At 34.8% G+C, this 17,161-nt stretch overlaps 1 protein-coding gene across 2 annotated transcripts; it reads left to right on the plus strand.

Annotated features, from left to right (window-relative positions):
- On the plus strand, window positions 1-12,360 carry LOC126965405 (protein retinal degeneration B). 2 transcript variants are annotated; one of them, XM_050809005.1, is made up of 2 exons: window positions 1-123; window positions 354-12,360. In XM_050809005.1, the coding sequence occupies exon 2, from the start codon at window positions 400-402 to the stop codon at window positions 3,919-3,921; it is 3,522 nt and encodes a 1,173-aa protein (XP_050664962.1). In that variant the 5' UTR covers window positions 1-123; window positions 354-399; the 3' UTR covers window positions 3,922-12,360. The 2 variants fall into 2 exon arrangements, with proteins under 2 accessions (XP_050664962.1, XP_050664963.1); XM_050809006.1 differs by having other exon boundaries at window positions 104-146.
- Window positions 12,361-17,161: the final 4,801 nt, after the last annotated feature.

Consider the following 17,161-nt stretch of genomic DNA (forward strand, 5'->3'; position numbering starts at 1 on the left):
CAGTATTTTACTTTGGTATTTTCTTTTAAATATAAATTAATTTTATAATATGTGACAGTGATAAGTGTATTGTATGTTACTATTACTACAATTATGTAGCTATTTGAAATTAAATATTATAAGGTAAAAATATTTAATTAAATTAGGTGCGTAGTAAAATTCTCAATTTCTTTTGTAATAAATTAAATAAGGAAAATTTTTATGTGAATTATAATTAATGTAACATGTCTATAATATCCTAAACGGTTGGAATTCAGAATCATTTTATTAATTACATTCAATGATCAGTAATAATTCGTTTTTGGAACACTGGCAGTGAAAAACTAAATTATTTATTAAATGTCTTGTTTCAGTTCAGTGTTTAAATATTACCACTAAAAAAGAAGCTCCTTACAAAAGATGCTCATCAAAGAATATAGAATACCTCTTCCACTTACTGTGGAAGAGTATCGAATTGCCCAGCTTTATATGATAGCTAAAAAAAGTAGGGAAGAGAGTTCAGGGGAAGGCAGTGGAGTAGAAATTATAGTGAATGAGCCCTACGAAGATGGTCCTGGAGGTAAAGGTCAGTATACACAAAAAATATATCATGTAGGCAGTCATTTACCAGGTTGGTTCAAAAGCCTTCTACCAAAGTCTGCTTTGACAGTTTCTGAAGAAGCATGGAATGCATATCCCTATACAAAAACAAAATATACTTGCCCATTTGTTGAAAAATTTTCACTAGAAATAGAGACTTACTACTTTGATGATAATGGACACCAAGACAATGTTTTTAAGTTGTCTGGAAGTGATCTAAAAAACAGAGTTGTAGATCTCATAGATGTTGTCAAGGATCAGCTTTATGGTGCGGACTACATTAAAGAGGAAGATCCTAAACTTTTTGTTTCACAAAAATGCAATAGAGGACCTTTAACAGATAATTGGTTAGAAGATTACTGGAAAGAAGTTCAAGGAAAACCTCAACCACTACCAAATGGAAAGTCACTAATGTGTGCTTATAAGCTGTGCAGAGTTGAGTTCAGATATTGGGGCATGCAAACAAAATTAGAGAAGTTTATTCATGATGTTGCATTAAGAAAGACAATGTTGAGAGCTCATAGACAAGTTTGGGCCTGGCAAGATGAATGGCACGGTTTAACAATGGAGGATATAAGAGAAATTGAACGCCAAACACAATTAGCTCTTAAGATGAAAATGAGTGGTGAAGCATGTGATGATGCAGACCAAGTGTCAGAAGATAATTCAAAGTCACTTGCAGCCACAATGAGCAGCTTAGAGAAAAATGAAGAATTAGCAACTCCAGTAATCCCAAAGAAAAGTAATTCTGACAAGCATATAAACAAAGATCTATCTCCAGAAAGTAGTCCTCCATTGGAAATAAGAAATATTAGTAAAGTGAACTTGAGATCAACATCCTCTGGCTCCTTAAAAAATTTACAAACTCAAGTGGAAAACTGGCGGATGGAAACATTAGTCAGAGAATCTGAAACTGAAACTGGATCTGAAGATGAATTTTATGATTGTGAAACCTCTTTCAATAAATGGTCATCTATGTGTTCTCTTGATGAGGCAGATATCGATATTTCACCAACTCAAGGTGAACAAAATCAAGAAGACTCAATATTCAATCCATCTTTCTTGAAAAGGGTAACATCGGAAAGAGGATCCAGAAGGATGATTACTTTACATAACCACCATAGTATAGATGGAGGGCCAGAAACTCCTGTTCACAGTTCCTGTCCAACAACAGTATTAGTCCTTGTCTTTCATGCAGGAAGTGTTCTTGATGCGCATATCGATATGACAGCAAAAAAATCAGATGTCACAACATTCAAAGGTGCATTTGAATCAGTCATGCGTCAGCACTACCCAACACTTGTGGGGCACATTACAATTAAGTTAGTATCATGCCCATCGGTTTGTACTGAAGCACTAGGTGTGTTATCCACTTTAAGTCCGTATAGTTTTGATTGTTCCCCTTCTACTGTTGAAACACCATCATTAACGAATGATCTGATACCCATTGGAGCTTTACCTTTGATAGCTACATCAACTCCAGAATATTCTGATCATGTTATGAAAACCATAATTGCTGCAAACACAGTTTATAATGACTTTATAAAATCTGATGATGGAAAAGGTTTTGGTGGCCAAGTATGTATTGTTGGAGATAGTATGGGATCTGTTTTAGCTTATGATGCTTTGTGTAGGACTCAACAATACCAATCAAGACATGACAGTGAAACTAGCATTCTAGATACAGAGATAACAATTCCTAATGAACCTTCTGAGCATTACTTAAACAAATGTCATTTGCAAGCCCCAACACCAAGAAGGCGATCATCTGCGACTAGTGACAATCAGACAAAGCTGGAATTTGAAGTGTCAGACTTCTTTACATTTGGTAGTCCACTGTCTCTTATTTTGGCTTACAGGAAGATATCTGACGACAAATCTCGTGATATAATGAAACCACCTGCTCAGCAAGTGTATAATTTATTTCATTCAACAGACCCAGTTGCTGCTAGACTAGAGCCCCTTTTATCTGCGAGATTTACAAATATGCCTCCAATAAATGTTGCTAGATATGCAAAATATCCACTTGGAAATGGACAACCCTATCATCTCATGGAGTTGATACAAAGTCACCCAACTTTATTTGCTGAACATTTGCAAATGCCACCAACTCCAATCATAAGAAGGCTTTCTGAAGCATCTGTTCAAAGTACTGTCAGCGGATTAGTTGACAACATACCTTTAATCACAATGAATGCTCTACAACAAAAATGGTGGGGATCCAAACGTTTAGACTATGCTTTATACTGTCCTGAGGGATTAGCAAATTTTCCAACAAATGCTTTACCACATCTTTTTCATGCTAGCTACTGGGAGAGTTCTGATGTAATAGCTTTCATATTAAGGCAGGTTGGTCATTTTGACTTGGCTTTGTACAGCCATGCTGAAGATAAAGAGTGCCCATTATTTAAACCAGGTCAAGATAAGGAAAAGTGGATAAAAAAGCGTACATCAGTGAAATTAAAGAATGTTGCAGCGAACCATAGAGCAAATGATGTTATTGTAAAGGAAGGCTGTCCACAAATATTTACAGCCAGATTCATGTATGGGCCGTTAGACATGATTACATTAACTGGGGAGAAAGTTGACATTCACATGATGAAAGATCCACCAGCTGGTGAATGGGTTTTGTTGTCAACTGTTGTTACGGATAAAACAGGAAGAGTTTCTTACACACTTACAGATAAACAAAGTGTGGGTTGTGGCATTTATCCTGTCAGGATTGTTGTGAGAGGTGATCACACTAGTTGTAATTTCCACCTAGCTGTTATACCACCGCAAACAGAATGTATTGTTTTTAGTATTGACGGATCCTTCACCGCAAGTGTATCAGTAACAGGTAGAGATCCTAAGGTACGCGCGGGTGCCGTCGATGTTGTCAGATTTTGGCAAGACCTGGGTTATCTTATTCTTTATATCACTGGGCGACCTGATATGCAGCAACGGAAAGTAGTCTCGTGGTTGGCAGAACATAACTTCCCCCACGGTCTTGTGTTCTTTTCTGACGGCTTATCGACTGACCCATTAGGTCATAAGGCAGCGCATTTAAACAATCTTATTAACGAACACGGCGTTATTCTGCATACTGCTTATGGTTCTGGCAAGGATATCAGTGTATACCATAACTGTGGATTATCTCCCAAGCAAATATACGCGATCGGGAGAATAAGTAAGAAATATAACAATATGGCAACCCCTCTTAGCGAAGGTTATGCAGCTCACCTTGCAGACTTGAAACAACCAGGTGCGGTTAGACCTGCCAGAGGAAATGCTCGTTTGTTGGTCCCGCGGCGATTATTGGCGCCAGTAACTAATATCCCTCCTCCCCGCAAGCTGCGCTAAAAGTGCTTGCACCTCTTTTATGGGTAATGTTATAGAGGTGTGATTTATTATTATTGTTAAATTTAGAACTTCAAACTTCTCGATAAAGCAAATAGTTGATTTAATCAAGGAAATTTAAGAATACTATATTGAATGTAATCATTTATATTTATTACGTATAGAGTTTATATTTTAATATATATATAATATTGTATAGAAATCTCTTGTCACAATGTACCTAAGTAAATTAAAATATTTTACCTGTATTTAAGAACTATTTGCTTTATGAATACGCTGGTAGGGCTGTGGATATTTTAGTAGTTTGTTTGATGTAATTTAATTGTGGTTTTTAAACGATAGTTATCTGTGCGCATTTTCCCCAAAAGTCCAAGCCTAGCAATGTATTTAAATAAGTGTTGTTATCCTGTGTTAGAGTTTACTGAATCCTAATGTAATGAATGTCCTTCGAGTGTGCTAGAATGATAATTAAAAAATATTATTCGTCCTAGTTGTAAAACACAAAAAGGGGAGTGTATAAATTTGTGAAAAACCATAGTTTCTTTTTTAACGTAGTTGCTTTAAAATAAACTTATTACTAAATGTTTAAGGCTGGGAATCTCTTTATAAAGTGAATTTTAAATATTACCTATTGATAATCTAGTCTGAAATCTATTAATAATTTGACGTTTGTGTAACTTTTATGTAGTTGTCTTGATATTTGTAAATTATAATGGGTATGTTCCGATATGCACTGAGAGCACTGCACAGTGCTACTGTAGAAATATTCGTTCCGTTATGGACTGCCAATATACTGCCGCAGTACCCTAGGGAAATATATGACGTCATAAATCGCCGCCATATTCTACTGTGAGCACTGGCGTTTTCGAGGTAAGGTACTCGGAATACTTTGATCACATGATCAGTCAAAACCACTCGAGTGCCTAACGTTTTATAAACAATACCTACGGTGTAATCCCAAATATTTTTAATTTGACAATACTCCAACAACAGTTTTTTTTTAATGAACTAGAAAACTTTAATACACTCATTTGAATGCTGCGTCAAAAAATGCGTCTGCAGGATACGGGATTGCGTTCCGTTTTAAATAGTAACCAGTAGCTATAAAGGAACGGCACAGTATACTAAATTGACGTCACACTGTACAGTGGTCGCAGTGCATATCGGAACATACCCAATATGAATAGTTTGTGACGTTCTACTCTAGACAAGTAGTGATTATATTATTATTGTTACTACATATATTATGTAATCGTGGTGTATTTCATAAAGAAAATTGTCGTTTTCGCGTTCTTTACTGTAGCAAAGTTAATTGGTAAACTATACCTGATGTGTTTGATAAAATTTTACTCCAGTAGTAATACTGCATTGTAGGAATGCTGTGTACTGAACTGCAATTTGTGAGGCATAACAAGATATAAAGTAGTGTTTCAATTTTCCATTTTAATCACTATTATTGTAACAGTATCTATGTGTCAAAAAGCGTAGTGTATCTTTTTTAAAGTTTTAATCGAACAATGTTCAACTGTCGAGTGCTTTCATATATTCCGCGTAAAATACCAGATTTGTTTATTAAATTATTTGGTACGAGTTCAGAAAACTGATCTTACCTGATTGAAAGATAGGTAGTCTGTAAGCACTGAGTGTTTTCTTAATAAATGACAAATGCAATGTGGCAATATTTATAAGCGTTATGATAGTAGGGTATATGCATGTAGGTAACTTATATTTAGTTGAAATATTATTTTTTCTAATCTTTTTTATTATTTATTTTATCTTAAATATTTTTTTTTATTAAATTTGTACTGAATAATAAATATTAAATATACAAAAGTTCAATAAATACGCGCGAAATATAAAACATCGAAACGCAATGCTATTGGTTGAAGCGAAGTGTGACGTCAGAATCTATCGTATCTATATATTTATAGGCAATTCTAGGTAAAAAATTGGTTCTAAATAAGTAATCACCAACATATTATGTACTAAAATCTTCTCCGAAACACGCTACATCTAATGGTACAAGAATTATTCTGATCGGTTCAGTAGTTTTCTCAGTATAACCGAAGGAAAAAACCGGCCATACATTTATTAGTACAATATAGATTCTTGGGATAGACTCTGACGTCACAGAAACCCCGCGCAAAATGGCGCGTTTGAATAGCCGAAATATCTTACCGGGAAAGAATATTTATTTTTTAATTGAATAAGAATGTTTTTATCTATAATTTGATGTGTTTGATAATTTTTAGGATGTAAAAAATCAAATTTAAGTATTTTAAAAATTCATGCATATACCCTGTTCTTCTACATAATCTTATTAATAGTCTAGTGCTGTGCCGTAGTCGTCGCTTATCGTGTTATCGCATTAATACTAAATTTGCGATCCCGTTTTTTTTAATATTATTTTAATAATGGCTTATCTGAGCCCATTAGGTTACATTCCAAAAGAAACGAGTTTATATTTATCACCAAGCACGAGAAATGGCGAAAAATATTTGAGACATGAGTGCTGAAGAAAGGCAGAACAAAAATTTGAGATTAAATTATTAGGTTAAAATACTGAAAATATTGATGAGATAATTTAATCTTCATTTGCACCTAATGTAAAATGGTAAATTTGAGGTATTGTTTAAATTTATCGACACACTTATCGTCATCAATTATACTTATGTCACAGCACTATCGCATTATATGGCACTCTGCATTCAACTCGTGTGAAAACTGTAGTTTAATCTTATATCTTTAAACGTGCAATTCTTGTATATACATATATACAATTTGAATCTCGGAAACGGCAGAGGATTTCGGGGGCGATTAATCGATCTAGCTATCTCAATTATAAAAAAATTAAGTTTTATCCGTGTTTTAATGAGAAACAACTACAGTAACTTTAGAATACAAAGGTAAATTTCGCCACTATAAACGAGACTATAATAGCTCAGATGGGACTCTTTGGGTGATCCGGAAAGCAGAAGACCCCGGTTCGAATCCAGATATCCTATTAGTTTTTTTTTTTGTACAAGTCTTGTACATTCTTAAAAATCCGAGCAAGGTTCGGTCGTCTGGATATTAATGTTTATGCAATAAAATATGCAGGTACCTACAAAGTATATCCGCCGACATAAGTGATGCAAAGCGTGTACACTTTGATTAAGAACGTATTAAAATAGATTATGACATATACAGTTTACGTTACCATCGACGCGTTTTATTTACGACTTTCATGATGGGCTGCTTGGTATATCTCAGATTTATTTTTGTTATAACTAGTACGTCCATGGTTTCAAATTGCAATCAATCATTTTTGGAACTATATACAGTTTGAGGAATAAATTATTTTAAGGTATCAAAAATAATGGCATAGTATGTTTTATTTTATGTTATTTGGCTCTAAAGTATTGCCCAGTCTGGCACTTGATATATTAAAATTCAAATATTTTTTAAGCAAAATAGGATGTGATATCACTAATTGAAAGTCAAAAACTACCATTCCAAAAAGCATGCCTCAGACCTGAGAAGAACGGGCGCAAGAAACACTTTTTTTTCATAAAAATATGGTTACAAAGTAAATATCGTGTAATTAAACTTATTATTTAATATCCTGAGGGCGGTTATGTTATAATAGCCTTTACCACACAATAGATTTATGAACAATTCTTTTTAATTTCGTAATACATTTTTATTGAAGATTTTCTGGGATCTTGTTGTAAAAGCATATACCCGTCGCGCGTTGAGAATGGGTCAGCCCGCCATATTTGTGGCGTAGTCAGGACCAATCAAAAGTACCGCTGACGTCACTTCCTATTATTGCATCCGTGTTAAGAAGAAGCTTGCGTTAATAACAAAATTCCAGAAATTTATGAGTTCACTAGAATTATTGTTATATTTGGATAACATGGATTATTTTAACCATCTAAATATATAAAATTCTCGTGTCATGGTGTCAAACTTTGAACTCCTCCGAAACGGCTTGACCGATTCTCATGAAATTTTGAGTGCATATTGTGTAGGTCTGAGAATCGGACAACATCTATTTTTCATGCCCCTAAATGTTAAGGGTGGTCCACACGACTTTTTTAAATTTTTTTGACATTTTTTTTTAATTTGTTTTATTATTTTCAACCATCTACGATCAACAGTTACTTTTGTATCGCGATTTTAATATCGGCACTACAACGTTTGCTGGGTCAGCTAGTATATCGATATGTATCTATATATCTATATGGATAAAATAATCCATGTTGTCTGAAGGCTTGCCATATAAAACACCATACAGTTCGTGTTAATTTGTATATTAGTTATGTTAATTTGATTATTGTAGGAGATAAGTGTTATATACTCACTCTTTTAATGTGTTAATTGATGGATATTTCATTTTATGAGTTAAGTAAGATATATTTTCCATCGTGGTTTTTTATTATCATGTGATGGATTGCTTACAGTTATATCATTATACCAAAAATCTGTAATTATTAACGTCATGTGTTTCAAACTCTAGCGTACGGATGGTTTATGGCTCTTAATTTTGTATCATTCAAAATTTTTAACCACTTTAATAAATTTTTGTTAATTTATTTAATTAAATATTGTAACACTAATAACAATAGCACTAATGTTCTAACACTAATAAGATGACCCGATCGTCTCATCCCATTTAGTCTAGTCGGCAAGTTGAATGGTACAAAATAGAGATACTGCTCTTAAAATTATGTGCGATAGCTCATTGGATCCGGAATGACGCCTAGAAAAATGTGCCAAAAGCGTGTATTAGCACATAAAAAAATTGCAAAAGATATAAACAATTAAAGATGAAAGAAATTGCGTTTTTTAACAATATTTCATAAACTATTAATATTTAAGAAATTACAAAAAAAGATTCTGAAAAAGAAAATTTCCAATAAAAAACTCCTAACTCCCGGAACTCTATCTCCATTATTTATACGGTCTGCGCACGTCAAAAGCGAGTAGGTACGGCACATTAATAACAAAAACTGAAAAATCCAATTAATGTTCATGTTAATGTTAGATGCCACGCATGCAACCTAAAAATGTCGCGCGCGGGCATATTTTCAGCGTTAAATTAAAATTATAAATAATGGAGATAGAGTTCCGGGAGTTTGGAGTTTTTTGTTGGAAATTTCCTCCTCTTTCAGAATCTTGTTTTAATTTCTTTCTAAAAATGAGCTATCGCAGATAATTTTAAGTAATATGTATCTATATTTTGTACCATTTTCAAATTGTCGCGAGTCTTTTGCCATTATTGGCTTGTTCTAGTAAACAAATCTCATTGTCAATGTATGGAAAATGTTTGAACTTGATTAGCATTTGATCCCGACTACCTAAAAACTCAAACTCAACGATTTAAAGCTTTTCTCATCAAGACCCTTCCATGAATGTTATGCATTTATGGAAGTTTGTACTTATTGCGGTTGCTGTTTCGATTCTTGACCGTTATTTTTTTTTTAATTTCAGATTTTTATTTCTGTATGATTAATCTATGGGATAAAATCTTGACGCACAGTTTGACAGTTCTTCTTTGACATTATTTCATTACAAGAAAGGGAGAAACGAAATAATTATTGAAATGATTGAACTTTGAAATTTTGCAAAGGTATAGGTATTTGTTTAGGTGAAGCGAAGCGAACCGGTCCTCAGCTAATTACTTACCTACTTATTAATAATTAAAAAAAGTAAATTAATAGCGTGGTGCTACATTGGTGACATAAAATAAAGACACGGGTAGAACTACTTAGCGTAATCATAAAAAAATATTCAAAAATAAAATACATAATTCACGTTAATAAATCAATTTTCCATAATATCATTTCGGGTCAACCTGTAAGAAATCTAGTAGCCTTCGTGCCGTCTTATTCGAACACGTAAGGGTGATTATATTTTGTTTCTTACATATATATTTTGTTTGAAATTTTCAAAATTTCAATTACATATTAACATTAAATTTTAGAATTCTTTTTCTAAGATTAAGGTTAGATTAAGATTACCAGTGGGAGGCTTAATTGGACAGGATGCCGGCTAGATTATTGGTACCACAACTGCTGTGAAGCAGTAATGTGTAAACATTACTGTGTTTCGGTCTGTAGGGCGCCGTAGCTAGTGAAATTACAGGGCAAATGACACTTAACATCTTATGTCTCAAGGTGACGAGCGCAATTGTAGTGCCGCTCAGAATTTTTGTGTTTTTCAAGAATCCTGAGCGGCGCTGCATTGTAATGGGTAGGGCGTATCAATTACCATCAGCTAAACGTCCTACTCGCCTCGTCCGTAATTATCATAAAAAAAATATAACTCTACCCTTGACTACATTTAATGTCGCAATTATAGCGCCTGTATATTGCGCGATTCAAATGTTTATAATAGAATCACTTGTAATTAAAACACGTATTACAATTGTAGAAAATACATTGTTTATTGTCACTATATCAAGAAGTTTAATAGTTCACCTCGACTCTTTTGTATGGCTTTATTGAGGCTCGAGGTCGCCGTAAAGGCTACATTATGTTAAAATCGATTTAAAGATGGCTCATGTTATACAACATGAATGTCAAATTTTTCAAGTCGATATGTCTTGGATGCCTTGAATAACAGCTCTCAAGAGCGGCCAATCCGTCATATTTTTACACTCTTATTTTTAGCTTTACCTGTATATTTGTTTGTAACTGACTCATTTGGGCGCCATTTTGGCCCACTTTAAACGGCCAGATTTCGTTCATACTTCGAAGATTTATCGAGGACCATGACAATACATTAATTTGATAAAATTATTCTATTTTTAATTTGCAAAATAAGATTTTTGTTAATTTATATAAGTTTCATCTATCGTCGATAAGGCAGGAAATGATGTAATTTTAAATTTCAACCATTATCTTTAACCGATTTATCTAATATTAGGAAATTTTCGGATACCAAACAGAATTTTGTCTTATTTTAACAATTATTCATACAACCGCTCGTACGTAATTATATCGTTTTAACACGTTCATTGCCAAAAAAAACCTTGGACTTGCATAAATGGCCAACATTAAAAAAAACTGTTAATTTGTTTTTTTTAATGTGCTTTCAATACTTTTATATATTTATAAGGTTAAAGTCTGAGTTGTGAATCGGTTAAGGCTGTAGTTGGGCGACCCCTCCTACTTTCATCATAACATTCTGAACTACTTTCACCAATTTCTTCGGTTATGTAGTCTATATCATCTAAATCACTGCATTCACATCGTCCTCCGACTCCAGCAAAAATTCTTCCACTTCTGGAGATGTAGGGTAGTGGGCATTACTGGTCTTTTTCTCGGCCTTTGTTTTGTTATTCATTGTAAAAAATAATTGTCGAAAAACAGGATGGATAAACGGAGAAATATCAAATAACTAAACAAAAACTTAAATATTTACCGAGCTGCGGGTAGAGGGAACTAACGAGCACGAGCAAAACAAAAACAAGATGGCTAACTGCAGGCCACGCCCACTTTTCATAAGTTCATTTCTTCCTCTAATGGCCAAAACAAATACTAAAAACTAATCCGGTGCAGCCGAGGTTCTATAGCTCGTACAAGATTGTAAGGGTCCATCACGCGACGTTGCGTTGCCGGCCACAGCGTAATAGGCTGTTTTACGCGACGTCGCGTCGCGTGAAGTGGCAACAAACGGACCGTTACTGAGTTGTATTGTCATAAATACGGCTGATTCGGACTTCAAATCATCTTTGACTAATACAGACGACAGCGATTAGAATAGGAAATTCAAATTTTGTATGTAATTTAATCAAATAAAAATGTTTTGAAGAGGGCCCTGAAACTTTGTTTACAATCTTTATCCCGTCTCGTTGGCCCTACTATAGATACGAAAATACACAAACCACTTACCTGGGCTTTAGTAAGTCCAGTAACAGTAATAATGTATCTATTTATAGTATAACCCGCGGTGCCATAAATCATCGGTGCGCTAAAGACAGACACGTATGTTGACTTTTTAGGAATAAACGAAGTTGAAGTTACGAGGCAATCCATCTTTTTGGTAGGGCGACGTGTGCGAAGTGAACGACGTCTTTATCACGGAACGCTACACCATATGTAAGTAGTGCTACGTCGTTTGAAATAGCCAATTAGTCACTCCGAGAGACTACAGACGTAGCGCTACTATCTAGCTCATTTGTCTAATATTCATCTATAAGCTATACCGTCTGTATGGCCATGGTATAGTTATCCGTGCTTTATATCCGTTCCACGTGTTATATGCTCGATTCACCGATAAAGGATACTTAGAATTTTCGCGGGAATATAGTTTATAGTTCGAACAAATAAACGTTTTTGAATCTCGTTTTTTTCGGCAAATGCCCTTTTATTCAGTTTTTTAGATGTAAGAAATTTAAGTATGTATGCATATTGTTATTTTAAATATTGTGTATAATAAAGATTTGAAACAATATATGAGAATACATATGAAACTCAATCTTATAGGTTTTGTTTTTATGATAGCAAAGTAGGTTTTTATGTGATATAAAACATTCTACCGTCATCAGTATTTTGATTGACATTAACTTGAGTATTAAGTACCTAATGTAAAGTAGTATTGAGATACAATTTCCAAGTATCTAATATCTTTGTTACAATCAATCGCATTTATGACTCCCCCGTCTACTGTATAACTCAATATACAAGACGCAAACGCCTTCATTGCAAAAAAAAAAAACTAAGAGCCCGCCAAAATGTCTTCCCAAGACCTGTGTGCGAGTTCACGGACTATAATTGTCTTCTTGAATAAAGAAGACATTAGTCAGTAGCGCTTTGCTTTGACATTTATAACCATGACCACGGCACTATCTTAAATAATAAATATAAATTTGTCAAATTGGCTAATTCTATCGATTCTCAAATCTCTCATAAGTCGCGAGGGTCGATTTTCGTACAAACGAAAAGATAATAAGGTACATAATTATTGCAATTTTTGAATTTGATCTTAACAGCATGGTCACTTCTCGTATCAAATATTTGCATGAACTTTGAGTCTGTCAAACTGACGACGTAAAGGGATGTTTTGAGTTGAGTCATTACGGGGACACTTTGTCATACGTAGGCTGAATTGCATCATAATATTAGTTGTTATAGTTAAAGTACGTTAACAGTAACGCCGACTCACTATTTACGGTAACTTGAACATTTACGATAGCTTTAACCGACGGTTTTAACAGTTAAAGTTATGACGTCATCTAAAAATTGTCAAAATATGATGCAACAGGTTTTTTACTTAACCGGTACTTTATGTTCGTAAACCGGTACTTCATGTTTGTAAACCGATTCTTCATGTTCAGTGGTATTGTTCGGAACTAAAGTTAGTTGGTGCAACTCAGCCTTGTTCCTGTAACAAAACTCCCTCAAAATACTAATTGTGGAAACCTATAATTAGCTCTCTGTAATTATCTTAAGTATCATTTAAGTTTTTAAAGCTGTTGGTTTTCCTAATAAATAAAATAAAAAGTTATGGCTGAATATCCTGACAACATTAATTAATAATTTACGTAACCGTTAGTGTTTTCAAATATGTATGTACTTGTAACTAAACTTTGTTATATTCAAATGTCTACCATACTACCACGAATCTATGTGGTATTTTAAGTATTCTTAGAACAAAATAATTTTAAGGAATCTGTATATTGTGAACTAATGTTTAAATTATTAAATGTTTTATCATGTATGTGTACTTCTAAAAATTAATATTATAATTATTCAAACGCTGTGGTAGCTATAATTCTCTTTGTTTTGAATTTATTAAATAAATTATTACTGTCGTACCTATGGAATTGTGAATAAAATAAATATTTTATTGTCGTTGCTGTACAGTTTGTTTTAAATTTCTATTTTATAAAATCGGGCTGGCAGCCCGATAATATTTGACCAATTTATTTATTTGTCAATGTCTTTTAATGAAAATAAGGGTCGAGACGAGCAGGACATTCAGCTGATGGTAATTGATACTCCCTGCCCATTACACTGCAGTGCCGCTCAGGATTCTTGATAAACCTAAAAATTCTGAGCGGCACTACAATTGCGCTCATCACCTTGAGACATAAGATGTTAAGTCTCATTTGCCCAGTAATTTCACTAGCTACGGCGCCCTTCAGTTCCGAAACACGGTTACGTTTACACATTACTGCTTTACGGCAGAAATAGGCGCCGCGGCGCGCCGTAGTGGTTGATGCCCATAATCTAGCCCGCATCCTGTGCAAAGGAGCCTCCCACTGGTAAAAATATGTGCATTTGCAATATTATTCAAAATATTATGGAGTTAATGCCAAGCGTTAATGACAGTTTTGTTTTCTTTTTTTCTATCTTGCTGTATCTTCGTAAGAGATATTTTTTCTTTTGCACGCTTTGTTAGTCTATACTCTAGTATATTGTAAGTCTAACTCAAAATGCTAATTTTGTCATGGAATGAGTTATAGTAGGGGAGCCGAAGCGGGGATTTCGGGATTTACTAAAGCGCGGCATATTAATATACAGGGGGATACCTTGTACCCGGTTAAGTACCTCCACCAAACATGAGGCCCATATATAAGGCCGCCCGTGAAGGATACAGGAGCAGATTAGTAAAAAAAATTGACCATCAGAAATTCTCGAGCGCGTCAGATTAGGTAGGGTGAGTTAATTACATCCTAAAAAGTGTATATTCCACTAATCTGACAATTTGAGAGTGACGTAACGAAAGGGGAGGGCAGCAAAGTTGTAAAAAAAACGTCATCTCGACATTCTCGAGCGTAGCTAAATTTTTTTTTTATTTTGAAGGAAATAATTCAAGAATAATGAAAAATATATAATCTGACGATTTCCGCAAGCCGAAATAACAAAAATTCGTCGATAAAGTTAAATGCGTGCAACTGCGTGATGCCTACATTTCCTTCTCCGCGTTTCTATTCCTCTCTCACTCTTTTTATTTCCTTTGAATTTGAACCGATTCGGATCGATAGATTTTGAGAAACATTGAATAACTTTTAAACGGCTTTATCGATCAACTTCAAAAACGAATCCGCCTTTGAGCTTGAAAAACCACGTCGATCGCCACCAAGCTGGTCAAAATCGGTTGATTCGTTCGAGAGATATCGTGAACGAAAGAAACCCGAAAAAGTGTTTTTTGGGGAATACTCCGAAATTTTGGTTCGATCAATTAAAACTAGAAAATTACTTATGAGGATGATAAAACTGCGTCGAATGCCGCCAACCGCGTGAAAATTGCTTGATCCATTCAAAAGTTATTGCGGTTTGAAAATTCCAAAAATAGTGTTCTATGAAACTTCTATCAGACTTTCGAGCTGGGAGAGCTAAAATGCATAGAAATATTATTTCTTTTAACTCAGGGAGCTCAAAATATCACATAAATTATATTTTGAGCTCAAACATGTCATAAGTAAAATTTTAAGCGCCCAGGAATGGAATTAGCGGGAAGTTGCAGGGATAGCCTTTAGGGTGAACCGTTTTTTTTATTTTTTTTTGTCAGATCAGGCGAATCCCTCTAGATAATCGTCAGATTATGAGACAGTACGTTTAGAACATTAAGATGAACCATATATATATATCTTGATCTGACGCGCTAGAGTATTTCAAAATGGCGAATTTTTTTGGACATTATGAAAATGGCCGCGAGTTTGCGTCCCATCGAAATCGTCAGATTAGTGAATGAGGTCTCTTTTTTTGGTGCACTTAACATTCCCTTAGAAAATCTGACGCGCTCTATTAATTATTTTTTTTATTTTCAACCCTTACATACAACCACCCGCATCATGCAAACGATCAGATTTATATACGTACATTATTAAAAATACGTAGGGCATTGATGCTATCAATATCTGACGCGCTCGAGGATGTCCATGCAACAGTTTTTTTTTACATATTTAAAAATCTATAGCCGCTTCCCCCACCGATGAAAAGTTATATATCATATAACACTTTTCTTCTTATCATCTAAGCTTTGCACCCCCCTATTTAGCATCGTGGGCTCCCCTACTATTAGAATGAATCTTGTCCTATTCAACCCCCGAAAGACTCAATTTTGAGCTTTAAATACAAAAAAAAAACCTATTACACTGCCCTTTACCCCAGTTTCGGAGTCTACTGGGTCTCGAAATCTCGTGCAAATGCAACTCTTCGGTTATATGGAAGATGAGCTAAATTGGCTGGGAACTGAGGGTTATATTATATAGAGTGAGACAGTTCTTTTTAATGCACAGGCAGGGTCAGGCTAGAGAAAGCTCACGGTCGCTCAGAGGATATTGGAGAGGACTATGCTCGGAGTACCTGCGAGATCGCATGAAAAATGAGGTGATCCGTAGGAGAACCAAATTCACCGACATCGCCCAAATGATTGAGAAACTAAAGTGACAGTGGGCAGTGCTGGCACATAGCTCAACAGACAGATGGCCGGTGGGGCAGTAAAGTTCTCGAATGGCGACCACATACCGGAAGATGAAGTGTTGATAGGCGGACAAGATGGATGTTGGATGAGGGCGGCGCAGGACCGATCTTTGGGGTAGGCCTTTCTCTAGCAGTGGATGTCTACCAGCTGATGATGATAGATCAGGCTAGAGAAATACAAGGCCATAAAAACCACATTGACATTACTACTTTCTCTACAATGTTGATTTTATGATATTATTACAGTTACATCAATGATTTTGTAAAACTAGGGTAAGTGAATTTAATAAATTAAATCACTTTTAGGCCGCTTTAATTCTACCTCAAACTGAAATTATAAACTTCCTATTTTACATCACCGTGCCACGCTCCTCTAATTGTAGGGATACCGGATATTTTCGACGCTCCTTAAATATTATCATCACTGTCTGGGTGTGTGGCGTTTTCTCACGGTATCAGGCTCAAAAAGAAATTGTTGGTGGAACTGTATAAGAAGGTCGATCAAGCCTACTGAATAGTGGTCTGGAGTATCAAAGAACGAAAGAAGTAGGAATATCTGGACCGTAACAAGTGGAGGTCCGTTATCTTTGCCTACCCTATTGGGAGACACGCGTGATTGTGTTTCATGTAAAAACAAAATGTAAATTCCAACGGTACACCTTATGAAATTTTTATTTTATTTCGTTACAATCAAATTTATAATTCACCTCAATTTTGGCGCGTTTGGGTGTTATATTCTATGACGCTCATAAAAATTAAAAACACAAGTGGAGGTAGAGGTTAGGTTGACAATTTTGTCATAGAAATTTACGTCAGATTATAAC

Source organism: Leptidea sinapis, chromosome 7 (genome assembly GCF_905404315.1).
Source record: "Leptidea sinapis chromosome 7, ilLepSina1.1, whole genome shotgun sequence".
Lineage (NCBI taxonomy): Eukaryota > Metazoa > Arthropoda > Insecta > Lepidoptera > Pieridae > Leptidea > Leptidea sinapis.